We start from the raw sequence: 27,329 nt of genomic DNA on the forward strand, positions 1-27,329 counted from the left end.
TTATTCAGGGCTGGAATGCAGCGGGTAGTTGCATCGTGCCTGACTAGACACTCGCTTCGTCTCTTCTCTAGTAACTTGCACGCCTTGCAGCCAACACGGCTGGCATCCCTTTTGCAGACCATTTCAGAGCACATTGCGGCCCTGGATGCGTTTAGTGTCAGGGTCGCCCCTGTGGGAAGATCCGCTCGACGCGTAAACTCGCGTGGCAGCTCCACTGTAATCGGACGTCGTTCTGAAGAAGCACTTTACCACGCTGGCAGGCGGGCCTGATGAGTGCTGGTAAAAGGTCGACTGCATTGCCACGTCTGCCTTGTTGCAGTTTGTTTCGCCTGAGTTAGACTCGTTGTGTTCGTGTACGCGTTGTTTCCAACCGCGTGAATTAGCTTGAGAACGGGCCAATGAGCACGTGACTTCAAACTTCTGCTTTTCCGCGCTTCTTGCCCATTGTCAACCACACACAGTCCATGTCGCCATGGCTGAATTGAATCCGTCCATCGCCCAGTGCGCTGTTGTGGCCACGGCTTTGAAAGTCCTTCTTTTCCCCGCGTAGTATGTTTGACTGCACGAATTTGATGTTGTATCGGCGTGCATGCTGACTGTTTGTGGCAGCAAGTCGACCGATTTCGAGGTTCATCGCAACTGGCTTGCCCTTACTCATTCATTGTCGATAAAAGAATGGTATTATGAAGTGTGAACGCCTGGGAACTACTCACAACCAGACAATGCTGTCTAACAGATTCTGCAGAATACTTCAGAATGGACTCTGGATTATCCCCCCTTCTTCGCTTATTTCGAGTGGCTTATGTCTCAAGCCGCCGCATATATTGAGCCTGGAATGCTCAATGTCAAGGCCCTCGGCTATGACAGTTGGCAGACCATTTATTTTCAGCGGACTACAGTGATTCTCACTGAGCTAGTCTTGGTTTATGCCTTGCACCTGTATTTGACAATATCCATTTTGTTCATCCCATTCAACTGACTCTTGTCTAGCTACGTGAAGACTTCCAAGACTAAAGTCACTGCACATGCTGCCGCATTGTCCATTCTTCTCTCACCTGGGCTTCTCATCATCGATCACATCCATTTCCAGTACAATGGCTTCCTATATGGAATCCTCATCCTTTCTATGGTTCTTGCTCGGAATAAGTCAACAGTTCTCTTATCCGGACTTCTCTTTGCTGCTCTGCTATGCCTCAAGCATATCTACTTGTACCTTGCTCCCGCATACTTCGTCTACCTCCTACGCGCGTACTGCTCAGGGCAACAATCGTCATTCCCGTATTTTCGAGTTCGCTTCTTGAACTGCATCAAACTAGGCGTAGGTATCGTTGCAGTATTCGCTAGCGCGTTTGGACCATTTGCGCTATGGGGCCAACTTGAACAAGTGTTCCGTCGCCTCTTTCCATTTTCACGAGGGCTTTGTCATGCTTATTGGGCGCCGAATATCTGGGCGATGTACTCATTCGTAGATCGCGTTCTCATTCAATGTAAGTTCTATGGAGTATTGTACGAATCCTGCTGACTTCATTAGTGGCTCCTCGTCTGGGATTGGCCGTCGATGTTGAAGCAATGAATAGTGTCACCAGAGGCTTGGTCGGGGATACGTCATTCGCCGTACTTCCTGATATAGCACCCCTGGTGTGCTTTCTTCTAACCTTGGGTGCTCAAATCGTATGTATGCTGTTAACGACCACAGGCTGCGGCTGACCTATCTTAGCCTGTGCTCCTCCGACTTCTCTACAAGCCCACTTGGCATACGTTCGTTGGTGCTGTCACGTTGTGTGGCTATGCCTCATTCCTGTTTGGCTGGCACGTTCACGAGAAAGCGATCCTTCTCGTCATCATACCGTTCAGCCTGATCGCGCTCATCGACCGCAGGTATTTCGGCGCTTTCCGACCTTTGGCTGTTGCTGGTCATGTGTCCCTCTTCCCCCTCCTGTTCACAGCAGGCGAATTTCCTGTGAAGACAGTGTATACTATCTTCTGGCTTGTACTGTTTCTTCTGATCTTTGACAGGCTTGCCCCCGCGTATGTCACCCGTCCGTTATCAATATCGCCACTGACAAGTCTTAGTTCGCCGCGGCCACGAATCTTCCTACTTGATCGCTTCTCTTTCCTCTATATCGCCCTCTCCATTCCTTTGATTGCGTACTGTTCATTGTTTCATGGCATCTTCTTCGGATCTCGCTATGAATTCCTTCCACTTATGTTTACCAGCTCTTATTCAGCCATCGGAGTGGTTGGTAGTTGGGTGGGGTTCTTAGTTGTGTACTTCGATTCATAGATGGGACCATATAGCCTCCCGCATGTGCAGGCAATATTTACTATGCCCTAACTTTATTTGTCGTGGTCCTTGGACGCAAATCCACAACCTATCTCGAGTATCTTCGACATGTGGTGATTGCATCGTTTCATCTTGTGTATGTTCGCCCGTCAAACAATGCCTTGCCCGATCTATCAAGAAGTTCAATGCTTTTCAGACAAACATCCTTCGGACATGATCATACTCTGCATGATGCAGGCTCCAGCTAATCCTGAGTAATGGGTGGAGAGTTTCAAGAATGACCGCATGTCAAAGGAAGAAAAGAGGAAGATAGTTCTGGACCACTTCTGATACCGCAAAGGTCCGTAAGTTTCCTTGTTACGGAAATTTCCATGTTCTACATGGTGTTTGGGAGTGTCCGGATCAAAGTGGGCGGTTAGAAAGATAGGTGGGTCTCAAGGGTTTGCCTCGAGCCTTGGGGTAGATAGATCTTGTATGAGCACTCTCCGATCAATATATACCTGGCATAGTGGACAACAACGATTCAAATGCAATTTTTAGCGATGCAACGCTATCGCAGTCTGACTCAGCTTCGAATGACGATTCAAACAAGTCCAAATAGCTGGTGTTGCGACTGCAACGTGGGTGCGAAAAGTCGATGTGTATGAGGGATAGATGCATGGACCCCTTCCATATAGGGCTTGGACGCCAAGCTGCTCGTAGGTACGCTCTCATACATTACTCTCCCCATTGACAGCTCCCACCTCTCTCGACGCTCCCTCCGCCACTCAACTATCGATCGCACAACTCCCGCGCCCACAACACTCGCGACTTCAAAACAACTCGAGCTGACACGCTTTTTCGGAATCATATACGCGTCTCGGAATCGGACCGCGGAAGAGTGCGCCAACTTTACCCAGAATCTCCTCCGGTTCCGTTCGGAGCTTCTGTTTGCCTTGACCGTTCACAAGAGGGGCGAACGCTTCGAGCTATTACCAGGGCTAGCCTGCGGTAGACTCAGACTACGCGCTTCACGTCTCGCGACGCTTCCGAAAGTTTGCGACGTGATAGCTCAGACGTCCAGAAGCTTCACATGAGCTAGAGCTACAGGCAACATGGTACAAATAGATACATCCACTACCACGAATTACGAACTGACAATCTCAGGTGCTCTACAAGCGCAAGCCTGTCAAGTTCGACCCTCACCCCAAGAACCTCGATGATGGTACTGAGGTACGTCAGCATATCCCCAATACCCGACGATACATGAATGTTAAGATTGCCGCATAGGTCTATCCAATAGAGGAGACAGGAGAGGTCTATACCGAATACGAGAAGTTCCTCGACAGGTTTGTGCAGGGACGTCAAGTTAGTGAATATGGCTAACAATACTCAGACGCGACTTTTATGATCAGGCAAGTGCAGTCCTGTTAACAAGAACTACGACTCTAACACCACTACAGAAAGTATTCACGTGCGAGGCAACCGGACACACCAAATACACCTTTTTCGAGGCTAGGGAGAGCGAGGTAGGCATTACGTCAGTACGGGACAAGGACAATCAGAGTGTAACAACAATTCAGATGGAAGCTGCAAAGGAGATCAATAGCATCTTTCCTGACGGTCTGAGATCTCTCGTGCTCCACTGGGTCCAGTTCCAAACTACATCGCGTATGGATGACTTGGGTAAGTTGTGTGTATCTTCCTGGCCCTGACCCACTGCTAATCTCCAGTTGATAGTCAACAAAACTTATGATGTACGTCTCTAACGACCAGAACGCTGCTTGTATTAATAGTCTACTAACTCAGATTCTTAGCACTTCAAGGAACATTTCATGATCAGGGACCGCGTCTCGATCGAGAGTGATAACAACACGCGTCGCTTCGGTATGATCACAGAAATGACTAGCAACGAACATCTGCAGACTATGTTTGCCGGACAGTCGGAGGACGAGGCATATCGTTCGTTTACTTATGTCATTAAGATGGACGACACCGGCGAGAACGTGACCAAGTACAAGGCTTCGGAGCTCCAGCGGGACAACAGAGTCTATTCGAAGCTCATACTTAAGCAATTCCTCCGCAGTACTATCTCACGGGAATCATGGATCGGCGCACCCTGGATGGCCAAAGAACATTTGGTGAAACGCTACAGCATCCCAACCACGATCCCCGAGAACAAAACTCGAGAAGCCATTATGGCTCAGAAAAAAGCATTGAATGCTTCACACTCAAACGGCACGAGTCCACCAGTGCAGCAACCGTATCTACAGAACCAACCCAATGGTCATGCGCCTAACGTCAACGGGCATCGGCCGTCGTTACCAGTGCCGGGGCAGGGGCAGCCTACCTTTGTCAACTTCTCAGCAAACCCATCGCAGCCTCAACGACACGCTACTGCAGGACCACCAATGATGCATCCGCCACTCATCGGGCCACCTCGAGGGTTTCATGCGCCTCCGCAGCCAATCCATTATGTTAACGGACAGCCAATGCACCCACCTGGTTATCTTGTGACTAATTTCCCACCACAATACGCTTATGTGCAACAACAGCACGCGCCCCATCCTAGCACAGGACCAACCATGAACCAACACTACCAAACCAGCTTTCCGCATAATCAACGACCTCCGGCAGCACACGTTCCACAACCGCAGCAAGCACAACCAGTGACCAAGCCGTTCGAGCCAGTCAAGTATCCCTGTGAGGATTTGGAGATCAGGATACCAAAGACGGAGCCTGCACGACCGACGCTGAAGTTCTTATGCGACGATACGCCCAAGGGTGCCGAGCCGCTTCCCGATGATGAGAAGACCGGCATCCTCATGAAGAGTGTCGGGCCCCTGTTGTGCATATGGGAAACCCTCAACGTTCACGACACGGTCTACATGCTCGATTCGTTTACGTTCGACGATTTCGTGGATGCCATGCTCTTCTCCTCTGAGGAGACGGAATGTGAATTATTCGTCGAAGTTCACTGCTCCATCTTGAAGCAGATTGTCAGCAGTTCTGGGAAATTCCAAGCGCCTCTTCCAAACATGGATGATGCTGACGACTCGGACGATGAGGAGTCGAGCACAGAGTCAACGCCAACGCCTGAGCCGGAACCGCCTGTTCGAAAAACCCGCAGCAGTTTGAGGAAGTCAGAGGTCCAGCAAATCGTCAAGCCACGTACTCCTACTCCTGAACTGCCGAAACAAATCCACAAAGCCGCAGAGTTCGTTGCGGAGTTCGACTGGGTTGAGCAGTGCAAGGACCGAAACTTCCGAGAAGGTGGATGGCAGTCAAGTATGGTTGGCCTTTTGTACCGTTTGTCTTTCGACCCAACACAGAAGTCAGCCTGCGACGAGATTCTGGCTGAGCTTGTCCCGCCTGATGAGGAACCTACTGTCGACAATGTCGCGTCCAACTACGTTCATCTCGACGTCAACCTTCGCATTGCAGCGCTAGAGTCGGCGCTCAGGTTGACTGTCGCCACGGAAACCTTCCGCGATCAGCTTGTTGCCGCTGCCCAAGAGTTAACCCGCCTGCGTAAAGAGAAAATCGAGTTCCAGAGGAAGCGGAAAGAACTGTAAGTAATTCCATCACTCGTTTACTGATTTGCCCCTAACAGTACCTAGGGCCGACGAGCTTTTCAAGTTGGATCTTGAGCGGAGGATCCACCTTCCTGCCAACACCCCGGCGTCACCAACAGATACAACTTTGAACGAAAGTATGGACGTTTCGATGACAAGTGTTACGGAGGAAACTAAAGAAAGCACCGAAGCGGGTGGCGAAGATTCGGATGCTGCCAACCGTCGACTTCGTCATACAAACAAGAATAAGCGCAAGGCCGCCGCCGACGAAGTCAGGAAGGAGAGAGCGAAGAAAGCGAAAGCCGACGCTGAGAAGACGAAGAAGCAAAAGGAGTGGGAGAAGCTTTTGGACTCCATTGAGAAGAAAAAAGACGAGCTCAAGGAATGCGAGGCTAGCATCAACGAGCTCGACGACGATCTCCGCGAAACACGTGTGCACCGCAGCACGGTGCTTGGAAAAGATCGTTTCCTGAACAAGTACTACTGGTTTGAGCACAATGGAATGCCGTTTGGAGGTGTTCCGAACAGTTCCACGGCGGAATACGGTTACGCCAATGGACGTATATGGGTGCAAGGACCAGACGAACATGAACTGCAGCCAAATATGGAGGAGCCGGCTTTGTCTCAAGACCTGCATCGCCTTGGCTTCACTATTCCTCAACGCAAGGAGAAAGAAGAAGGCGCAACGCATCTCGCCAACGCTTCTGAATGGGGATATTACGATGATCCTGAGGAGATCAGTGCTCTCTTGGAATGGTTGGATGTACGAGGCCATCGAGAGAGGTTACTCATGAAGGAACTGCAAGCTTTCGGCGAGCGCATCACTGAATACATGGGCATCTTGAAAGGACATAAATCGAAGGCCGAGGATCCAAAGGAAGACGACGAGGATGAAGATCTGCCCCGAGTGTCCACACGAAACAAGGCCCATGCCGAGAAGGACGCGACCAAGGACCGCTGCTTGCATTGGACCAACAGCATCATGCGGGAAGAGTATGGTTACAACCATATCGAGGAATACGAACCCCCGAAGAAGACGACGAAGACGAAGGCGACGAAAGCGAAGGCCAAGGGCAAGCGCTAGGTCCCGTTGACCTCTTACTTGTAAGCACGGGATGTTTTGTTTGTTGTTTTGATGCATCAAACATCATCCCCTGTGCGGTCAAGGCACATCAAAGAAAACATAGCCTTGTACAAATCTGTGTCTGTACCATCTGGGCGTTACAAGCAATGGCGCTACGGTCTACGAGGTGTGATAAGCATTATGGGTCATACAGCATTTATCTTGGAGTTGGGGGTGTTTTGGCGATACTCAGTTAGAGGATTCACGCGGTGTTTTCGAATGGCTGGGTACAGCCAGATTTCAGCATTCTGTGCTCAGCAGTTTCTGGGCTCTGTGGGCAGGCGTTTTACTTTACTCCTGAGTCCTTCCCTGGTGATATTACAAGGGTGGTCGGATTCTTTAGGCGTCACGGCCGTGTACATTGGACTGTAGAAAGTACAAACGATTCGATTCGATTATTCTTCTACTTGGCTCAACCTGAAACTCGCATGTCTGTTTTCCGAAACATATCCCCGTATCCGTACAATCGGCTTATGAATTTTGTGGTGCAGCCTGGTACATTTGTCGCATGACCGTGTCAGGCTAAGCGCCTTGGCATATTGTGATCATGCTTCCAAGGCAACCAGCAACAGCGTTCACAGTACTGATCGCACCTCGTCACTGCGCCCAGTGCCGACCACCACGATACAGTCATCATAACCAGGGTGCGACTTACAGCTATTCCAACCTCCGCCGACGTACCCCGCCGGCGTCAGAAAACCTCCAGCATGACCGCCAGCGGTGCGCGCAAAGGTGAGCATCAAGGCCCCTCCTCTGCATGCGCTCCGCATTGCTGACAAGCTATAGCGCCTCCAGCCGCGGCATCGTCACCGCCAGGAATCATAGACAAGGGCACAGTTCAAGATGCCATGGGGCTGGAGAAAAAGAAGTTCAGCCTGAAGCTTAGGAGGCCTGTTGCGAAGGCGTCAATAACCGGAAATTGGAAAGAAAGCGACGCAACAAGTACGTCTGCCACAGCACGCGTTTTTATGACGCATGCTTGTGTCTGGAGACCAGCGGAACTGACGTGCTGGTAGATGTCGGGACCAAAGCCGCACCGCTGGGGGCTACCTCTCTTGTAGTCAACGTTCTGGACGAGAAGACTACGATTGGTTTCCCGTCCGGCCGCCCCGTCGACGACAAGGTCGACACGGTACAATGCAAGCACTGCCGTCGACCTGTGCTTCGTGCTTCTTCGACGACCCACATCCGCGAGTGCCTGAACAAGAAGCAAGAGAAGCTCAAGAAGAAAAAGGAGGCCAAGGAAGCAAAGGACGCGGCTCTTAGGAAAGAGAAGGGCGAGGACGACGATGGCGGCAAGAACGCGCGAAAGTCGGCTATCAAGGGTGCTGTTGACGGCGAGGGTGCAAAGAAGGGCAAGAAGAGAAAGATTGATGGCGACGCAGAAAAGGCACCAAACGCCAAAAAGAAGAAGAAGGACGAGCCGAAGCAGAAGACAGCAAAACCAAAAGGACCGGTTGATGTGGAGAGGCAGTGTGGTGTTCCGTTGCCGAATGGAGGATTCTGTGCCAGGAGCTTGACGTGCAAGAGTCATTCCATGGGTCTCAAGAGGGGCGTGCCGGGGCGAAGCTTGCCGTACAGTATGCTGCTGGCGCAATACCAAAAGAAGAACCAAGCCAAGCAACAACGTAAGTATAAGATTGAGACCATCATCCACAGTACAACAGGCTAACAAGACGAAAAGGTGCCGCCATCGACGCAAACGCCCCCCTCCCCGAAGACCTCGAACAATCCGGCGCAGTAGACTCGGACGAAGAAAAGGACTCGATCATGGCCGCGCTCGCACGCCACAAACCCCGCCCACTAGCAACCTACACACACGCCTCCCAACGCTCGAAATACCAGTACATCCGCATGAAGAACATGATCCGCTCAGCGCTCGGCGCCCCACCCGGCGGCAGCTCCCTGTACTCTGGCCTCACGCCCGGCGCAGACAGCATGGCCACCGGCCGGCTGGGAATGGGCATGATGGGCGCCCCGACCAGCGCCACGGCCGAGAGCTTTGCTGCCAGCGCGGGCGGCATGGGCTTTGGCTTGGATGGCGCGGGGAGCAGGCGGCAGAGCATCATGGCGCAGGGCGGTCCGCGCCAGATTCTTCCCGGTCAGTTGCCTGGTCCGGGGCCGCAGCAGAGGAAGGGCAGTGTGAGTGCCTCGTAGGACGGACATGTTGTATCGCAATGGCGAGGGATTGGGAGTACGCTTGTTGATGGGAAGCAGGCAAGGGCCGATTCGGGATGCGAGTTGTGAACCGGTGGGATAGCATGGCATTGCACGGCACGGGAAAGGAGTTATTGTGATACCCCCTAGTTGATTACTAGACAAGACACGAAGCACGAAATGGACATTTATACATTCAAACTCCCCCCCCATATACAACAAAATCGTGAAAATCCGAAAAAAAAGCATAGCCCATCTACGTAGCGAAAAACGTCAAAAAACTCCCCACCGTCAACCCACTAATCAAACACAACGACATCAGCCCCCCCGCCGCCGCCCGCTCATCATCCTCCACCCACTCCCCAAACCCCATCATACAGCTACTCCCCAAAAACCCATTCGACACGCCAAACAACAACTGCACAACGACAAGGTAGAAGAAATCGCTCTCAACCGCCGCCCCCCTCCCGCCGATATTACACAGCCAGTACAGCGGAATGAACCCAATGCGCAGCACGGCGAGGAGGAGGAGTAAGCGCGGGTAAGCAGTGAGGCGCAGGGCGGGGACAGCGGGAAGCGTGCGGCCGAGCAGGTCGCCTGCGTTCCAGAAGAGGAAGGCCAGGGGGATGAAGGTGGCGGGTTGGAAGAGGCGGGGGGAGGTGGCGGGGTTGTGGGTGCTGAGGATTTGCTGGGTGAAGACGGGGAAGAACATTGTTATTGTGAAGGTTAGGGCTACGGCGGAGGCGAGGTAGATTAGTTTGCGTAGCAGGGTGGTGAGGGGGATGGGTTTGCGCTCGTGGGGTGAGGCGGATTCCGCGTCGTCATCTGTGGTGTGGTGCAGGGTGTGCGTGACGCGCTTTGTGGAGAGGAGGTAGGAGAATGCGGCGAGCGTGGCTGTGGAGACGAGGGTTGCGGTGAGGAAGTAGGCGAATGCTGATGTGTTGGGGACTTGAGGCGAGCCCTGGGCGTGCTTGTTCTTGGGGACGGATAGCACGGAGACGATCTGTGCGATGCAGGGGAGCACGCCGGCGACGCCCTGGCCCGCCATGATGCCCTGCGTGTACTCGTCGCGCCTGAAACTGGATACGTAGGCGAAGACGCCGTTCTGGCACATGCCGCTGGCGAGACTGGCGCTGAGTACCATCACCATGAGGAAGGCGAAGTAGACGCGCGTTGATACGTCGAGGAAGAGCTTCGTCGACAGGGCGAGCAGGGTGAAGACGACGGCGTTGATGCCCAGCGCCATGGTGATGCGCTTGGGGTAGTTTGCGCGTGCTTGCAGCTTGGTCAGGACGATCATGGAGCCCAGGCCGCCGACGGTCGAGACGGAGAGGATGGCCGACTGGAAGTTGCGCAGCAGCGCGGGGTCCGAGTCGAAGCGCCGCTGGAAGTAGGGCGCGGCGGCGAGGAACATGTTCCTGGTATCTTGTTAGAGCGGTTCGCATGCGAGGGTGAGGTATCGTATCTACCAGGCCCATAGCATGGCTACTCCCAGCAGCGCGAAGACGGAGTACTCGGTCCATGAGAAGGGCGGGCTGTCGCCATGGTTGGCATCCTCTCCGTCTGCATGCTCTGACCGGCCTTGGAGAGGCTCGTAGGCGGCCCGCGAGTTCTCTCTCTCGAAGATGCGCCGCATTCGTTCCATGATGCGCGGTGCTCGGCGGGTATGTGATGTGGAAATATGGGAGTGATACGGGGGTGTTTAGGCGTTAGTAATGTTATAAAGGAATGGAGAGGTGAGGATAGCAGGCAGACATATTCCAGACGACCTTCACGCAGCACTCATGGTCACAAGGCGCAGGTGATGGGTGATGGAGTCGCTTTCGTGTTAAGCTAGCAGGGGATGACCTCGGCGCGCTAACAGGGGGGATGCCTTGATGTCACTTTGTCCCTCGTATTCTCGACCCTCCACACCCCGCCATCCATTGTCTCCACCCGCATCTCCCCTCTAACGTCCGCCGCCAGCCATGCCGGCGCCCACGACCCTCCGCGTCAAGAGGAAGCGCGACGATGCCCCCGTCGACGCCCTGCTGGTCAAGCGACAGAAGGCCCTGGAAGCAGACCCCAAGGCCTTGCGCCAGAAGTTCTACTTCCGCCGCCTCACGAGACCAAACGATGCGCCGGCCACGCCCGCGTCGCCCACACCGGCTTCGGAGCGACGCTTCCACCTCGACGCATCTGCAGGGAACCGTACCAACCATGTCTTCATAGAAGCACGACCAGCCGCGCCGGGCCAGCCAGACAGCGTCGACGGGCAGCTGCAGGTCCCCGTACCAGAGCCAGCGCACCCAGCAACCCCGCGACCCAGGAAGCGACCGGGCACAAAGAGTGCATTGCCTCGAACCCCAGCCACTGCCATACAGCAAAAGTCTATCCTCACCTCCCCATCCGCCCAAGACCTCCGCGAACTTGAAGCCCTCTCTGAACAGCTTGGCTCGCCTACAAAAAATGCAACCTCGCCCTCCAAGTACAAGCCCAAAGCCCCCGCCCGCCGCTTCGCAGAACGCCATCCCGAACAAGCCCCACAGCATGGCGATGCAATGGAACTCGACACCGATGAATACGTCTACGACACGTACGTCCGCGAGGCCATAATGCCCGATGCTCCCGAGCCCTCAGGTACTGTAGGCTTCCTGGTCATCAACGAAGCCGATGAAGAGTTTTGGTACGGCGACGATGAGAGTGACAGGGAATTCGACACGGACGACGAGGATGAAAATGCCGAGGACTACTACGCGAACGACTACCCCGAGGATGAGATGAGCGAGGACGACGAGTTTGGGAGAGACCTGTACCAGAAGAAATACCGCATTGGCAGCGACGAAGAAGACTACAACCCCGACGACGATGACGATGCCGCGATTGGGAGCGGTGAAGACGAGGATGATTTGCACTACAAAATGACCGTCCCCAAGGCGCAGAGAGTAGGGTATTGGGGGACGTACGGAGAAAAGTGAAAAGAAAAAACTTCTAGGTCCTTGAAGCGTTATTCGATACCCCCAAAACCATAACACGTGAAAATAGATTTGACTTTGGGAAAAGACCGAATTTTTCATATCCTCACGTCTCCCTGCTGAAGCTTGTCGGACCAGTCTGGCCTGTACTTTGTTTTCATGTGTTGCATGAGATTGACGAGAGATGCTGACAGCGCGGCGGAGCTGGGCCATTTCCAGGAAGATAGCTCGAGCACGAGAAGCGCGTTGGAGTACAGTTGAATCAGATTGCCCCCGAAGATGGCAGGAATGTTCTGGATCAATACTGTCCCGGCTCGATACACCCAGTGTGGCGTCAGGTAGACGTGGATACCGCCTAGGCTGACTACTGCCTCCAAAACGTGCCATGCGCTGCCCCATACGGGGTTCAGGAGGAGGTGTGTCATGTGCAGCGCAATACGTACAGTCGGAAGGAGTTCGGCTTTTTCGTCCAGAAGTGGTAGGAGTTTCTTGATGTCGTGTTTGGTCGCGTCGTCGCTTTTGCGGAATCGGTGTTGCAGTCGGAAGAGCGAGCAGAGATACTCGGCGGGTTTGTGCTTGTCGAAACATAGCTCGGATTTCTACAAGGTTGGTTAGCTGATTGGATGTAACATCACGCTGTCGACTTACGGGCTCAGGGAACATGGCAGGTCTGTCTAGCGTGGATGCAACTTCATTCTCCAGACTGAAGATTGTCATGTGCATGTTTTTAAGCATGGCGACATCGGCTGGTTCCAGCTCCTGCAGCTCTGCTTTCGCCTCCAAGTCGAATGCCAAACGCGCTGCAAGGGCTATCTGCTGGCCTGTGTTTCCTGTCTTTGGATCGAACAGGCTGTTTATAGCAAGTAAGAGAACCGCCCTGAGTGTGGCGATGGTCGGCTCGACCGTCGCCTCCTCCAGACACTCCATAGCACGTGCAAAGAACTGGTTAGCTAGGATGCGATATTTGAGCGAGTTGCCTTGATGATACGAGAGCCTCCCTGTAGGATTCCACACATCCTGAGTATTTGGGCGTTTCCCCGTACTCGGCAGCACATAGCAAGCGATGGAGTAGATCAAGTTGAGGGAAAACTTTTCCGTCGCGGTAACATCATAAGGGACGTCGCGGGCTAGGTAGCGCAGTGATAGGTCCAGAATGGGATACACGGGCTGCATGACCTCGAGGTAGAGCTCCATCAGCTCGTACTGCTTTGCTGGTGACTCTTTCCAGGATAAGTTCCATTCATCGTCCATCTCTACCTTGGGAGACGGAATGTCAATGGCATGCAGTCGCGGCGATTTTAGTAGGCAGGATTGCGCGCCCAGATACCGGTAGCTGTCCCCCGCATACGCAAAGTGGTGGTCGTGATGCAGGACGACCTCGGACGCCATAGCTTCCAGGCTGAGCGGCACAACCAGACTCCTATCGTGCATGGACTCGCCCGGCGCAGCCGGAGAAGGATTGCTGTGCGTCGAGCTCCCAATCCGACGTATGTGCTCGACCAGCTCTGCAATGTAACTACGCAAAAAATCCCAGCATCAGCCACGTGCGGGCCATGAAATGAAATGAAATGAAATGAAATGAAATGAAATGAAAGAAAAAAAAACAGCCCCACATGCCTTCGTGGGAGTAGTTCATTGCGCCCGTGGTCGAAGAATACACAGTCGGCGCCGGCTTTGGTACATTGCCTAGGGTTCTCTCGGTCACCACGAGCAACCTCTTGTTTTCGGATGTGGACTGCGCGTTACCTGCATCTTGGTAGCAGCGTGTCGCAGCCCCGACGGCAGTCTCTACATCGTTTGCACGCAGGGAGGCTCTTTTATTTGATGTACAGTGAGCATGTGTTTTTCTGTGGGGGTTTCACAAGGCTGATGGATGGATTGGTAGTACCTGGATCAGGGCGTCGAGGTCAAACGATGGCGGGCTGCTGGAGCTGCTTGTCGACGCCATGTAGTGAGTGAGGATAGAATAAATGCTGGAGAGCGTTGAGTTCGTTCGTTCGTCCCAGGCTACCAAACCAACTAGGCACAGCATATGCGTGTTTGTCATCATGATCAACCACATACGGACGTATCGTTTTTCGGAATTGAATGCCACCGAGTCAGGACGCGACTGAGATTAGAAGCGAGGCCACGTGACGTAGTCAATCTTGCGCATGCAGCGGAAGGGATGGCCCGGTCAACCCAGGCGCTCAGCCCCGACCTGACTGCTGGGATGTGTTTGTCAAGTCGTCAATCCCCAACCATCCGTTTTGTCCAACCCAGACGCCGAGTTTTGTTCTTTTTTGCACACCGATTTTTTTTTGGTCTGCACGATGCAGAACCGCACCAAGGTCCGGAGGCGAGTCCTGGCCTGTGCGCGTTGCAGGCGCAGGAAACTTTCGGTAACACGATTGCCCTTATTGCTCTCTTCCCCCATATGGTGTTACGTGTGCTAGGGTTTTGCTGACGATTTGACACAAAAAAGTGTGACGGAAAGGTTCCGGCGTGCACTCGCTGTGTAGACGCAAGGGTGCAGTGTGTTGGGTTCGATTCTTCGACGCAGCAGGAGGTTCCGAGGAGTATTGCTGATTTCCTCGAGGCTCATATTGCGACGCTGGCTGGACGGCCCGAGGGTTCAACTTCGACCTTCTCCTCGCCGTCGAATTCGGGCGATTCGGATGCTCACTACTCGATTCAGTGGGGGACGGAAAAATGCGCTTTCACTGACAGCCTCGTGAATCGAGTCATGGAGGATATCACTCCCCCGTTTCTTGGCGTCACAAAGGCTCAGCCGCTGTTGCAGTGTGTGGTGAAAGGCACTCAGCTTCCGTCCAAGAAAGGCCCGGTGGTGTCGACTGATTTGGACGAGAATCACCCCAGGTCCATCATCAACCCTCAGCCGTCGAAGAGTCATTTCCACGAGCTTATACCTGATGAGGTAGGGGCGAATATCCTCTTCCAGAACTATCTGGATCGAGTAATTACACAGTATCCTATCTACCACCGGAATGATGTGACCACGGCTTTCAACTCCATCTACCACAGGAAGGCGTCGAATCTGGACCAAGACACAGTCCGAAACCGTTATATTGTCTGCATCATGATGGCCATATCATTAAGTACAGCCGCGCGAAGCAACCTGCAAAAAGCCAATGAAACAGCGTACCAACTCGTCCGACACGCTATGCAGTGGATACCGGAAGTAGCGACGAACGATATTGCTGGATTGCAGGCCATACTTTTCCTCACTCAGTACATTTTTTTAAATCCTCGAATGGCAGATTTATGGCTCTTGACGGGCCTGATCAGCCAGGCAGTAATCGACCTTGGTCTCCACCAGGAACTGCCCAACCACTCAACCATCTCGGCATATCACCGCGATATGAGGCGGCGTTTGTTCTGGTGTGCGTTCGAGATGGAAGTCGGCGTGTGTTCAATATTCCTACGACCTACGAGCTTACCCATCAGACATATCGAGGTTGCTTTTCCGGTAGAGATTGACGACACAGCTATCACCCAGTCGGTTATGGAACTAACAGGCCGCGTTTCCAAGTTCACGCAGCGCATAATATGTCGGTTCCGGCTCATCGAGGCGGAGGTTATCTCAGTGTTGTGGCATGGGGATCCAATTCCGAGCGGAAGCACATCAATTGAACAGTGGATGCAGAGATGCATTGCCGACATCTCACTATGGCAGCAGGAAATTTACGCAGCAGCCAATATGAACAGGGACCCTGGGTTGGTGGCGCGATGGAAAGAGATGACGCTCTACTCGGACATATCCGTCCCGTACATTCTCGTCACGTTGTACCGGCCTTCTCGACGCATACCCGACCCAAACACCTGCCAGATGATGATAGCCCTAGTCAACGCCGTCAAAGTCGCAGACGGCTACTTCCAACAGTCCGAAGCCGAAGCCGGACGGATAAAATACGTCTTCCACCCCTGCCACCACGTATTCAACTGCGCGCTCGTCTTCCTCCAGGGCCTGCAGCGCTGCAAGCAAGAAGTCTCCCAAGCATATTCATGGGAAGATATAGAAGAGTGGATGCACGTCTTCGGCAAATGCTTCTCGCGCATCGCAGAACGATGGACCGCAGCCCAGCGCTGTCTGGAAGAGTACGAACGCCTACTATCGCCCATCAAGAACGAGTACCTCGACTTCTTGGAGCACAACGCATCTTTGCTGCCGCTTTCGTCGCAGGCCCCGGCAACGTCAAGAGGGCCCCACAGGTATTCGGCCCCTGGACCCAGTTCAGCTACACCGCCCGCTCCGCCATCGGCGCCCGCGAAGATCGATGAAGCGTTCAACCTGTGGAGCGCGTTCAATCCATCCACAACGCCTAGTGCGACAAAGTCGCCCAGCGTGCTTCCGTATAACACACCGCCTCGAGACTGGAATGCAGAGTTCTCTCTCAGATACGGGACGGAATCAATACCTGGTCTGTAGTCTCCGAGTGACCGTCCTGCTTCGATCGGTGCACTTAGCCGGTACCTACTCGCTCAGTATCGTGTTCAGGATCCACGCCAATGAGTGTCGACGAACGACATGTAGTGTGGGGAAGTCAGCATGGAACGGCGTTTCTGTGGTCGTATTCAATGCGTTGAGTGTTACTACACCGGAACTCGCGGCTACATGTGAAGTAGTTGTGGGTGATTCTGGTTCAAGACCCTTCGGGAAGTGGAGATGGCTGGCCGCCTGATTACTGAGAGTTTTGTTGGCAACAGCGAAAAGGTGGAGATCTCGTATGTCCGCTTTTCTTTCAACATGTCTGGGAAATATTTCCTTTGCAAGGGTTTGCTCCGACGCCACACATGACATTGGCATCAGTGAATAATACTGATTACATAATCCGGCATCTTACAACCGCCCGGTTGGAACCAAGATGTGGCGCATTAGGCACAGCCAGTCGCCAGACCCTGGCAAGAGCAATTGTCTGTAGGGTGCGTATAGACCCCGTGCAAGGCTAGATTTTCTATTGCTTCGGTCTCCAACTCCGTCGGCGTACTCTCCAGTTTCGATTTTTTTCTATAAGATACTGGTTGGATGATCTGCGGTACCCCGCAAACATAACGATTAATAATGACGTTCCGCCGGAGCTGAGTTCCCAAACGGCGAGAGATACGGTGGTGTGCAGGTGTAATATGGATATGCAGATTCGGTTGTGATAGACGGATACGCTATACGTTATACGCTATACGCTGGGCTCATCTACAGCATCTGGAGGAGAGTATGGGGACTACGAGTAGCATGTGGATGTAGAGATTGAGCGCTTGTGGCGGCTCTGTTAACGAGTAATACGAGTTGGTATGGTTGTGGAACTTGGTTGGTTGGCGAGCTGTATCTTGGAGTTCAGAACCGATTATATGGCATGCTTGGAGGCTGGGATGTGCTGCACTTCGACTACTCTATCCTCGGGCATGCTCGGGTGTGTCTGCAAGTACGCTTAGTTGCATCCAACACAAAGCTTAAAACAAATCTGAGTACTCGGTCTGTCTTCCTAGAACCTTGCCTAGAGTACTCGCTACCAAACTTGTGCCAGCGAATCGGTAGAGTGCCACTGAATTGACCAGACCTTTAGATTCCCATAGGCATGACATCAGAAGCTGGGCCCGATGCAAGACTCAGGGATATTCCCGCAGTGGGGCAACTATCTAACGTGCTTGGGACTAGCCTATGTCTACATAAAACCTGATCGGCCCAGCTCGAGCTCGAATTGCGTCAGCCGGTGAAAGCGCCTCCATAACAACCACAACACGCTAACTTGCCGTCGGGCTGCGGATAAACGGCCAGGCCACCCATTTCCCGACTTCCACTGCGACGCTAGAGTTCGCCGTAAACAGAGACAGTAAGCAGACTCGCAAGCATGGCGGAAGAGCAGAGCGAATCACTGTTGCATACTGGTGAGGTTCCCAGACGGACGACCATCTCAAAACAGTGGTACAAGAGGAGGATTGCCATCGCTGTGTTGTTCGTCAGCACGGTTTCGTTGTTGTTTGGCTTGTTCAGCGCGACGCGATCGAGCTCAACTCACTCTCCACCACCCATCGATGAGTCTCTTGTCGTTACGCTGCCGGGGTATGGAAGGTTCCAAGGGACGCAGTTTGCTGTGGACATGGGAGAGAAAACGCCCAGCAAATCTGTCGACGCGTGGTTGAGCCTCGAGTACTCGACACAACCGGTGGATCAGGATCGCTTCAAGCCCGTGACATGGCCCGCGGCCTTTAGAGGCACGAGATTTGCGACTTCATACGGACCGGCTTGCTTCCAGAACCCTCACGTCTCGGACCATCAGTCGGAGGCGTGTCTTACTGTCAATGTATATCGCCCGTCTGGAACCTCGTTGGATGATAAGCTACCGGTGTTTGTGTTTTTGCATGGAGGGGCGTTCATCGTCGGCTCAGGACGCAGTTTCGACGGCGCGCGATTCGTGGCCAAGAGCTCGCAGCCTCTCATCGTCGTCACTGCGCAGTATCGGCTCGGTGCGCTGGGAAGTCTCCCAAGCAAGCTGATGGAGGAGGAAGGCCTGCTGAACCTCGGACTGCGCGACCAGCGTCTGATGCTAGAGTTCATGCAAAAGTATGTCGGTCGCTTCGGCGGCGACGCAGAGCGCATCACACTCGGCGGCCAAAGCGCAGGCGGCCACGCAGTCGGCATCCACCAATTCCACAACTACGGCGCCGACACAGGAAAACCCCTCTTCAACCAAACCATCCTCGCCTCTGGCTCCGAAACCGCGCGTGCCTTCCCAGGCGTAGACTACCCCCTCTACCAGCGCCACTTCACCCAATTCATGGACTACGTAAACTGCCCCACCACCCCCAATGCCGCAGCCCTCGCCTGCCTCCGCGCCCTCGAAGCAGACGACATCCAATTCGTCGCCTCAGGCCTCTTCTCCGCCTCAAACTACAACGTAACCTGGCCCTTCCAGCCGGTATCCCCTGGCCCACTCTTCGAAAAGCGCGGCTCCACCTCCGGCGAAAACGGCACCTTCTTCGCCCTCCCAACGCTAATATCCTCCTGCGCAAACGAAGGCACGTTCTTCGCGCCCCAAGACCTGCGCACAAACGCCGATTTCCTCAATTTCTGGCGCACACTCACCCCAGGCCTCACTTCCACCGACCTCACCGACCTGGAAACCCTGTACCCCGATCCATCAAATTCTTCCACAACAGCAGACCCCATATCCCCCCAATACGCCCGCACCGCCTCCGCCCTAGGAGACTACTCCTACATCTGCCCCGTGCAAGAAACCGCGCGCCGCCTCGCCGCCGCCCGCGCCCCCGTCTACAAAGCCCGCTTCAACACGCCCAACCACGTCCCCGCCTACCAGGGCGTCCCGCACGCCAGCGACGCAGCGTATTTCAACGGAAAGCCTGGCACGCAGTACCCTGGGGTCGCGGACGTGTATAGTGCGTATTATGCGAGCTTTATCGTGAGTGGAAACCCGAATACGTATCGCGCTGAGGGGGCGCCGGTTTGGGAGGTTTATCAGGGGGTCGGCGGGAGGCAGATGGGGGTTAGTCCGCTGAAGGAGGGGGGCGTGAGGATGGAGGGGGAGGGGGAGGGGATGGGGAAGGGGGGGTTGGAGAGGTGTGCTTGGTGGCGGGATGGGGGGAGGGCGGGGAGACTTAATAAGTAGGGTTTGTTGGTTTTGTTGGGTGGGGTGTTTTGCCCTTTTTTCGGGGATGGCGGTTGGATTTGGATTTGGATATGAGGGGGTTATGTATATTTTCACGTTATGTTATTTTGAGTTACGACGTTTCCAATTCCTCCTTCTCTCCTCCTCTCCTCTCACCTCCCTCCCAAATGATACCCTCCTGGAACATTTTTTGTTAAGTGTGATCTTCCCCTTTTGCAGGATATGAGTCGGCGGATACGCATATATTTACGTATCATATCATGCCATATCATATCACATCAAGTTATATCATTCCTCCTCCCTCCCCCCCCCCTCTCAAAAGTAAAACCTAAACAATACCCTCCTGGAACCTCCCCACCCCCCTCTTAATCTCCCTCACAATCTCGCCCGCCTCCTCCACCCCCCCCGCCTCAAAATCATACCTCTTCGTCTCCCTCTCCTTAAAAACAATAACCCGAAACATGCGCGGATGCTTCTTACTCACCTTACTCCCGACCACGCTACTAAAATGCACCGTCGTCGTCTTGCCCTCGCCCGTTTTCTCGCCGGGCATGATGTGTATGTACTCGTTATCTAGGGCGAGGATGCGCGCGGTAGATGAGGCGAAGGACATGGGTTGTTTGCGGAGGACGGCGTAGCGGCGGTAGTACCCTGTTGAGGAGAGGGCGAGGGCCGCGGACGACGGGTCGGCGGTGCGGGATAGAGCTGAGGCGTGGACGCGGTCGCTCTTTTTTGTCTTTTTGGGGACGGCGCCGGTGGAGATGATAAGCGGGGCGTTGGGGGATGATGACCCGGGCGAGCCGGAAAGCCCGAAGACGCCGTCGCCGACGAAGCGGCGCCGCGAGAGGTCTAGGTCCATGTGTGTGTTTAGCGCCTCGACTGTGCGGTCTGACGGCGCGACGGTGGTTGACCCGCTGACTTTGAGGATGTATAGACCTTTGTCGAGATGCAGGTCGCGGCACACGCGGTCGAAGACCTCGGCGATATACGTGTCTGTTGTGCAGGGGACGGGGATGTGTTTAGCGTTGAAGTGTTCGTCTGTGAAATGTACTGTGATTGTTCTGGGCGCGCCGATGCGGGAGGCGGCGTGGGAGGCGGAGACGGTTGGCGCGTCGGCGAGGTTGCTTGTGTTCTTCCTGGTTGCTGTCGGGGCGAACGAGGGGCCTGTGATGGGGTTGCGGAAGCTTTTTGCGCGGCTGGGGATGGGTTGGGGTTTGAGGGGTGTGGCGTCGTCGGGCGAGTCTGGGGCGTCTTTTTGTGAGGCGAGAGCGGCGGCTGCTTCTTCGCTGTAGATTGGGGTGAGTTTCTCGGCCTCTGTTACTTCTCGCGCGGAGGCTTCAACTAGGGCGAACTCGTCCCATGGCTTGTCACGCGCGCGAGGGCGCATGCCGCGGGCGTTGTTGGAGGCGAAGTCTTTCAGGGGCTTGTTGCGTGTCAGTGGCGGGAACTCGTCGTCGACCTCGCCGTCGTCGTACATGCGCATGACCCAGCAGTTGACGTTCATCTTCTCCGGGGCTAGTGGCGGTTCCAGCTTCTCCTCCTGGTAGCGGTGCAGGGCATAGCCAATGGCCTCGGCGACTGAGATGGCCTCGCCCTTGTCGTTGAACTTCCGGATCAGCAGCTCGACGGCTTTCGAGGGCTTGGCTGCGAAGGGGCAGTAGAGCTTGATGTACAGGGGGTTCTGCTGGGCCTCACTAGCGGCATTCCAGCCAGCAAACCGCTGCAGGGGATTGGAAGGCTTCTGCTCCTTGGCTTGCAGGGCTTGAGTGAGGGCGCTCACAGGCAGGACGAAGCTGATGGGCCTTGGCGGCGGCAGTGCTTGAAGAATCGGCTCAAGAGGTTCCTTCTTCTTCCGGGGCGACGTCTTGAAGGGCGTCAGAGTGGACATGTTGGGCAGCTCTGTAGTCGGCGACGAGTCGAGCGGGTCGCCACCGCCGCCCATGAGCGACTCACTATCCGCCGAGCCCGAGAACTCGGACGACATGGAGCTGTCCGACTCGTTGCCCTCGTGCAGGGGGTCGAGACTGGCAGCCTCTGCTTCGCGCTCGTCTTCCTCGATGCGCTGGGAGAGCAGCTGCTTGGCATTGGGCACCTTGCGGGCATTGGCGCGGCGCCGCCTGTAGTTGGTGCTGTCGATCTCGTTCTCGGACGACATGTCGCTGCTCGTGATGGTGTCTCGGCGCGTGCGCTGCTGGACCGTGTCGACCATGTTCAGTGAGCCACGACGCACTTGCAGGCTGGACGGCTGGGAGGGGGACGTCACCACAAACGAGGGCTGCCCCCCAGCTTCGGCCAGCTCGTTGCGCAGGGCCGAGCCGCGGATGGGCGACGAGCCGGAGCGGGTGCGCAGCGGCATCTTGGTGAACTTGATCTGGTTGGCGGGGCGGTGGGCGTCGTCGTCGTCATCGCTCTCGTCGCTGAGGTCGCTGCTGTCGTCCTGGTCCAGCGGCTCCTTGCGCCGGCGCGGCTTCGCATGCACCGTTGGCCCCACCGTGTCGTTGCTCGCGCCGCCCGTGACCATGCCGGCATCGTCGTCGTCGTCGAAGCCCTCGGGCGCCTTCAGACCAGCCGAGCGCGGGGCCTGGAAGTACTCGGACGTGACGGCCGTGGGGATGGGCGGCGAGTAGGTGCGCTTGATGTCGGCGGCGTTGGGCACCCACCCCGCGGCACGGAAGGCCGGGTTGTTGAGGACGGCGGCATTGACGTTGATCAGCCGCTCGCCGACGCCGTCCTTGATGGACGAGAGGTAGGCGGTGCGGAGCTGGTAGAGGACGAAGCTGGCGCGTTTAGCTTGGAGGCGGGCTTACTAATAGAGAGGCTCACTCTTCGTTCTGGAGGAGGGACATGGTGAGCGGGCGTATCGTCGAGTCGTCGCTACATTGGGGGATCAGGCCAGCTGAGGGGTATCATATCACATCGACATATCGTGGGGCGTAGAGCATGGAGAGTGGAGTCGTGGTGAATGAGCGGGTCGTGGACCCTGCATAACGGACTTGGCAACGGCGATCAGCGGTCATCGCGAACCCTATCCAAACTGCATGCACATACTTCACGCTCACACCATCGCAACACCATCATGAACCTCCTCGCCTACTCAGACTCGGAATCTGACACGGACGCGCCGATCGTGTCTAAGCCAGCCGCCAAGACTGCACCCAAGCCCGCCTTCCAGAAAGTCGTCGACCGCGCCAACCCAGGACGCATCAAGGTCAATCTGCCCGGCGCACCACTACCGCAGTCTGAGAAGGATGACATCGATGTCGACGCGCCGCCCGCGAAGAAGGCGAGACTAGGGGGAGGCAGCGCGTTTGGTGGATTCAGCGCCATGCTGCCTGCGCCAAAGAAGCCCAATGCGACGGCAGGCGCATCGTCGGGGAAGAAGGGAGTCGGCAAGGGGCCAGGAGCTGGTGTCAATTTGAGAACGGGCGCAGAGCCTGCCTTCAAACGAGAGCCACGAATCGAGATGGACGACTATGACGAAGACGGCAATCCCATCAAGAAGGAGCCCATGAAGAAGGAGGACTTTAGAGCCATGCTGAATCTGCCGACGCCAAAGACCGAAAAACCAGACCCAGAGACGGCAATCGAGTCCCCCAAAGTCGACGCACCAAAGGCCGCCGCTCCTAGATTTGTGCCCATGTCTGTCGGCAAAGGGAAGAAGAAGAAACCAGTAGCCCCCCGTCCTGCAGGCACAGCAGAAGAGGCCACCCGTAAATCTGCTCTCACCTCACAGCCATCAGCCGTGGAAGTAAAACCAGTCCGCAAACCCAAAGTCTCGCTCTTCGGCGTATCTCAAGAAGCAGAAACCCCAGCCAAAGAACAGCCCGTCGGCGCATACAAACCAATGCTATACGGGTTTGACGAAGAGGACGACGCATCAGACGCCGACGAGCCCCTCGAAACACAGCCAGCCCACCAATCCACACAACACGCAGCTAATACACCTGCACCCCACGACCTGACACACGTAGCATCCGAGCTCAACCTCTCCGAAGCCGAGCGACGCCAGCTGTTCGGCAAGCAGGGACGCGGCGGTCCAGACTTCTCCTCAGCCAAGATTGTCGACTTCAACACCGACACGGAGTATGCGCATAACGAGAAACTGCGACAACAGGGCGAGACGGTGCAGCACAACCCTCTTAAATCTATTTCAGGCACCGGCAAGAATAATCTGAGGAGCTTGATCAATGTGGCTACGACGCAGAAGGATGCGCTGGAGGACCACTTTGCGTCTAGTCATCGAAATAAGAAAGAAGCTGGGAATCGATATGGGTGGTGATAGATTTTTATATAGCGACTCTTTTCTTCCTTCTATATTGTGGGGTCATCTACTATTCTGCTTGTCAATGCACTACGAATTTCGTCGTTTTGTTCATCATTGATCTCTCACTCAATTCGTCATCCATGCGTATATCGTCTTTCTGTCTCATTGATATTGGTGAGCAAACGCCGCCTTGTCACCGCCTTTGCACGCTTTCACCTTCACTACGCGACTTACTTCCCCCTTTCGCTAGGCGGGGTATGTTGACTTTATTTTCTACTCTCTTCTCTCACCCCGTCCACAACATCGCGCGTGGCGTTATACTGAGTTGCGTACTCCATGTGTTGGATCTACTGTACTTGCCAATCCCTCCGACATCAACCCGACAAGGCAGACTGTCCCGACTCAAGCCATGTCTGCCCTACGAACGCCCGACACAGACCATGATCACAGAGTCAGGGAGAAGAAAGAGAAAGACACCCACGAAGACACAACTACCCTAGTCCCCGTCAACGACACGAGCGACTCAGACACCGACACAGTCGCAACGCTCCCCCTCCCCCGCCCACAAGTCCCCGTCCTACCGCACTACACCTCCCTCCCCATCCCGTCCAACCACCCCAACGCCACCACCACAACCCAGCACGCCCTCTTCGCCACCCACCCCATAAAGCGCGGCACCCGACTCATCCACGAGCCCCCCCTCCTCACGCTCCCCCACCCCGGCACACAAACCGCCTCCCTCCTCCCCGCCTTCCACGCCCTCCCCCCCTCCTCCCAATCCCTCATCTGGTCGCTCCCCGCCTCCCCCGCCTGTACCTCCCCCTCCCTAACCGCCCTATCCTCCCTAATCGACCCCCTAATAACCGCCATCCACCCCCTCACAACAAAACCCCCCTCCCAATGGACACCATCCGACCACACCCTCTACGCAACAACAGCACCCACCCTCATCCCCGCAATAACAGCCTACCGCCTCACCGCCCGCTGGCACACCGCGCGCTTCTCGCTCACAGACCTGCCCGAACACGAGCGCGCGGAGTTGCCGGAAGGTACGCAAGTCACCGGCCTCTTCCCCGAAACGGCAAGGCTAAGGCATTCGTGTGTGCCGAACTGCTTCGCTGCGTACGACGCAGTGTCGAACCACATGACCGTCCACGCAACGCACGACATCCCTCAAGGCGGCGAGTTAACGTTGTCCGCGCTGCCGGACGCGTATTATACATCAGCCACCCAACGCGCCGCCAGCCTCGCGCAGAAATTCGGCATAACCTGCGCATGCGAGGCGTGTACGCCCTCGCACCCGCGCTTCCCCGCCCACGAGGCCGCGAGGGAGGTAGCACACTCCCACGCCGTCTCGCTCGCGGCGTTTTTTGACAACGATGCGCATGCGACGCTGGATCAGCTTGTGCAGGCGGAGAACAGGATATTGAGGCTGATACGTGCGTTAAGGGAGGCGGGGTGTGAGGGGCCTGAGGTGGTGAGGTGGCGGGGGGCGCTTGTGGAGAGGGTGCAGCCTGGGATTGCGGGGATGGTGGGTAAGGAGGAGGGGGGGAGGGTGTGGAGGGGTGTGCTGGGGCAGGCGTTGCTTGCGGAGAGGGGGGGAGAGAGGTGTTGGGGGGGGGGTAGTGAGACTGTGGGGGGACTGAGGGGGCGGGGGGGGGGGGTTGAGGGGGGGGGGGGGGGGGGTTGGGGGGGGGGGTGGGGGGTTTGGTGGAGGGGAAGGGGGAGTAGGGGTTTGTTGTCTGTGATGTACGTCACAGACGGGTGGGTAGGTTAGTTGGACTTTTCTGGCTTCTGATCCATTGGGTCTGAGGTATGCGTGTATTCGTTCCTATCAGGTAAGCTACTTACTACCTGGTATGTTTTCATTACTAGTGTCTGGATTGGATTAGGCTTTCAAAACGCGTAGATCACATCTATTCAACATCACATCACATCATCCCATCCCATCCACAACACCCACGCCAGAAAACGCGAAAACAACAAACTACCCAACCCCCTCCTCACTTCCCCGCAGCAGCAGCAGCCTTAGCCTCGGCCGCCTCCCTCTTCCTCTGCAGATACCTCTCCTTAGCACTGCTAATCTCGCCGGCCGTCTTCTGGCTCTTCGCCGCATGCACCAACCTCGCCGCCTCCTGCGCGTCCTCATCCGCTTTTCTTTTATTCGCCTGCTCGAGTTGCTCGGCGACCATTTGCGTCTGGCGTTCGCGCTGAGCAGCGCGCGCCGCCTTGGGAGGCTGATAAGCGGTCTGCTTCGCCGCCTCGCGTGCAGCAGCCGCAGCAGGGAGCGGAGGGGGTTTCGGCTTTGCGATGATATTCAGGCCCGCGCTGAGGAGCTGCGTGTTATCCGCGACCTGGCCGTCGTCGTTGACGATGACAGTTTTGCCCTGTCTGCGCAGCTCCTCTACGAGCTGGGCGTCTGTCTTGGGCTTATCGTTCTCCTCCGCAGCATCGGCGGCGGGGGGTTTATATCCGTCTTTTGCAGCCTGGGCAGCGGCCTCCATGGCCTCCTGGTGTCGCTTCTCGCGCTCCTGTAGCATCTGCTTATGGAAGCCCTGCATGCCGAATTTCGCGCGATTCTGCTCCTCGGCCTTCTGCCGCTCTTTCTCCTCTGCCTCGGCAAGTCGCGTCTCTTCTTGCTGCGCTTTGTACGCGCCGGTGACGAACTTCTCCTTGTCGGCGAACTCGTCGCCTTCGGCTTCGCGTTCGCGCTGGAGGAGCTTATCGCGCGCGCGGAGCTGGTCTTTTTTGCGCTGCTCGGCCGATTCGAACAGGCTGTCCATGTATTTTGGCTTGCGCTGGAGGGCTTCCTCGCGGGCGGCGGCGGCTTTGGCGGCGGTGCGCGCGTGCAGGGCGTCGTAGGCTGCGTCGTAGTCGTAGATGGAGGCGTCTACTTGGACGGCTTCTTGTGCGCGCTTCTCCGCCTCTTGTGCGCTGGCGGAGTTGGCGAGCAGCGTGGGATCGTCGCCTTTTGGCTTGGGTTTCCGTGCTGGAGGGGCGGGGGGCTGGCCTTTCTTGGGCTTTGCGGGGGCGGATGTGGAGGGGCCGGAGGTCGAGGCGATTGTGTCTTCGAAGGTGAGTTCGCCGAATTCTTGTATGCCGTCTGTGGCTTTGGCTTTGCCCTTGTGCTTGGTGTCTTCGTCTTCGTCGTCGTCCAGGAAGGCTTTCTTCTTCTTCTTGCCCAGTGCGGGCTTCGCGAGCCCAGGCGCCGTCTTGTTTTTTACATTGAGCCCGAATTTGAATGACATGGTGTGTGTGGTTGTGGTGTTGGGGAGTGAGGCGCGACGGAGCGTTGAGGTGCATGACATGCCAAACCGCACGAGCCAGTGAGATCACCGCGACCTCCGCATTCTCCGCTTTCCACACTTCGA

At 55.6% G+C, this 27,329-nt stretch overlaps 11 protein-coding genes across 11 annotated transcripts; 7 read left to right on the forward strand and 4 right to left on the reverse strand.

Moving 5' to 3' along the window:
- The first annotated feature begins 341 nt into the window (after nt 1–341).
- P153DRAFT_399613 (glycosyltransferase family 57 protein) lies at nt 342–7,389 on the forward strand. Its single transcript, XM_033671743.1, has 14 exons — nt 342–549; nt 610–688; nt 746–939; nt 991–1,487; nt 1,532–1,671; nt 1,718–2,028; nt 2,074–2,239; nt 2,962–3,318; nt 3,431–3,496; nt 3,554–3,612; nt 3,660–3,949; nt 4,004–4,020; nt 4,081–5,834; nt 5,884–7,389. The coding sequence occupies exons 1-14, from the start codon at nt 473–475 to the stop codon at nt 6,920–6,922; spliced, it is 5,046 nt and encodes a 1,681-aa protein (XP_033520547.1). The 5' UTR covers nt 342–472; the 3' UTR covers nt 6,923–7,389.
- A 155-nt stretch (nt 7,390–7,544) lies between these two features.
- P153DRAFT_399614 (SCA7-domain-containing protein) lies at nt 7,545–9,308 on the forward strand. The gene is made up of 4 exons (XM_033671744.1): nt 7,545–7,693; nt 7,748–7,903; nt 7,978–8,589; nt 8,646–9,308. Exons 1-4 carry the CDS (start codon nt 7,669–7,671, stop codon nt 9,116–9,118), a joined length of 1,266 nt encoding a protein of 421 aa, XP_033520548.1. The 5' UTR covers nt 7,545–7,668; the 3' UTR covers nt 9,119–9,308.
- A 15-nt stretch (nt 9,309–9,323) lies between these two features.
- Nucleotides 9,324–10,823, reverse strand: P153DRAFT_369515 (uncharacterized protein). Its single transcript, XM_033668795.1, has one exon. The coding sequence runs from the start codon at nt 10,530–10,532 to the stop codon at nt 9,375–9,377; it is 1,158 nt and encodes a 385-aa protein (XP_033520549.1). The 5' UTR covers nt 10,533–10,823; the 3' UTR covers nt 9,324–9,374.
- Nucleotides 10,824–11,085: 262 nt separating this feature from the next.
- On the forward strand, nt 11,086–12,075 carry P153DRAFT_388904 (uncharacterized protein; the record flags this gene model as incomplete). The annotated part of the gene is made up of 1 exon (XM_033670792.1): nt 11,086–12,075. One exon carries the CDS (start codon nt 11,086–11,088, stop codon nt 12,073–12,075), a length of 990 nt encoding a protein of 329 aa, XP_033520550.1.
- Nucleotides 12,076–12,170: 95 nt separating this feature from the next.
- Nucleotides 12,171–14,020, reverse strand: P153DRAFT_378374 (uncharacterized protein; the record flags this gene model as incomplete). The annotated part of the gene is made up of 4 exons (XM_033669788.1): nt 12,171–12,671; nt 12,721–13,588; nt 13,690–13,787; nt 13,961–14,020. The coding sequence occupies 4 exons, from the start codon at nt 14,018–14,020 to the stop codon at nt 12,171–12,173; spliced, it is 1,527 nt and encodes a 508-aa protein (XP_033520551.1).
- Nucleotides 14,021–14,337: 317 nt separating this feature from the next.
- P153DRAFT_347142 (GAL4-like transcription factor-like protein) lies at nt 14,338–16,501 on the forward strand (the record flags this gene model as incomplete). Its single annotated transcript, XM_033666155.1, has 2 exons — nt 14,338–14,453; nt 14,537–16,501. Exons 1-2 carry the CDS (start codon nt 14,385–14,387, stop codon nt 16,499–16,501), a joined length of 2,034 nt encoding a protein of 677 aa, XP_033520552.1. The 5' UTR covers nt 14,338–14,384.
- Nucleotides 16,502–17,780: 1,279 nt separating this feature from the next.
- Nucleotides 17,781–19,694, forward strand: P153DRAFT_399619 (alpha/beta-hydrolase; the record flags this gene model as incomplete). Its single annotated transcript, XM_033671745.1, has 1 exon — nt 17,781–19,694. The coding sequence occupies exon 1, from the start codon at nt 17,919–17,921 to the stop codon at nt 19,692–19,694; it is 1,776 nt and encodes a 591-aa protein (XP_033520553.1). The 5' UTR covers nt 17,781–17,918.
- A 328-nt stretch (nt 19,695–20,022) lies between these two features.
- P153DRAFT_399620 (stress-activated map kinase-interacting protein-like protein) lies at nt 20,023–22,623 on the reverse strand (the record flags this gene model as incomplete). Its single annotated transcript, XM_033671746.1, has 2 exons — nt 22,518–22,623; nt 20,023–22,471 (listed from the first exon to the last, which is right to left on the reverse strand). Exons 1-2 carry the CDS (start codon nt 22,538–22,540, stop codon nt 20,023–20,025), a joined length of 2,472 nt encoding a protein of 823 aa, XP_033520554.1. The 5' UTR covers nt 22,541–22,623.
- A 147-nt stretch (nt 22,624–22,770) lies between these two features.
- P153DRAFT_298231 (uncharacterized protein) lies at nt 22,771–23,973 on the forward strand (the record flags this gene model as incomplete). Its single annotated transcript, XM_033664205.1, has 1 exon — nt 22,771–23,973. One exon carries the CDS (start codon nt 22,771–22,773, stop codon nt 23,971–23,973), a length of 1,203 nt encoding a protein of 400 aa, XP_033520555.1.
- Nucleotides 23,974–24,367: 394 nt separating this feature from the next.
- On the forward strand, nt 24,368–25,730 carry P153DRAFT_388910 (uncharacterized protein; the record flags this gene model as incomplete). The annotated part of the gene is made up of 2 exons (XM_033670793.1): nt 24,368–25,489; nt 25,719–25,730. 2 exons carry the CDS (start codon nt 24,368–24,370, stop codon nt 25,728–25,730), a joined length of 1,134 nt encoding a protein of 377 aa, XP_033520556.1.
- Nucleotides 25,731–25,766: 36 nt separating this feature from the next.
- P153DRAFT_369520 (uncharacterized protein) lies at nt 25,767–27,233 on the reverse strand. The gene has a single exon (XM_033668796.1). It carries the CDS (start codon nt 27,204–27,206, stop codon nt 25,962–25,964), a length of 1,245 nt encoding a protein of 414 aa, XP_033520557.1. The 5' UTR covers nt 27,207–27,233; the 3' UTR covers nt 25,767–25,961.
- Nucleotides 27,234–27,329: the final 96 nt, after the last annotated feature.

The sequence above is a fragment of the Dothidotthia symphoricarpi genome, assembly GCF_010015815.1.
Source record: "Dothidotthia symphoricarpi CBS 119687 unplaced genomic scaffold P153scaffold_18, whole genome shotgun sequence".
Taxonomy (NCBI): Eukaryota; Fungi; Ascomycota; class Dothideomycetes; order Pleosporales; family Dothidotthiaceae; genus Dothidotthia; species Dothidotthia symphoricarpi.

Coding starts and splice junctions, on each gene's coding strand:
- P153DRAFT_399613 (XM_033671743.1), top strand. CDS start 473: ATGGCTGAATTGAATCCGTCCATCGCCCAGTGCGCTGTTGTGGCCACG. Junction 689..745: donor TAAAAGAATGGTATTATGAA/GTGTGAACGCCT, acceptor CAGATTCTGCAG/AATACTTCAGAATGGACTCT. Junction 5,835..5,883: donor CAGAGGAAGCGGAAAGAACT/GTAAGTAATTCC, acceptor AACAGTACCTAG/GGCCGACGAGCTTTTCAAGT.
- P153DRAFT_399614 (XM_033671744.1), top strand. CDS start 7,669: ATGACCGCCAGCGGTGCGCGCAAAG. Junction 7,694..7,747: donor CGCCAGCGGTGCGCGCAAAG/GTGAGCATCAAG, acceptor GACAAGCTATAG/CGCCTCCAGCCGCGGCATCG. Junction 7,904..7,977: donor GAAAGAAAGCGACGCAACAA/GTACGTCTGCCA, acceptor ACGTGCTGGTAG/ATGTCGGGACCAAAGCCGCA.
- P153DRAFT_369515 (XM_033668795.1), bottom strand. CDS start 10,532: ATGTTCCTCGCCGCCGCGCCCTACTTCCAGCGGCGCTTCGACTCGGAC.
- P153DRAFT_369520 (XM_033668796.1), bottom strand. CDS start 27,206: ATGTCATTCAAATTCGGGCTCAATGTAAAAAACAAGACGGCGCCTGGG.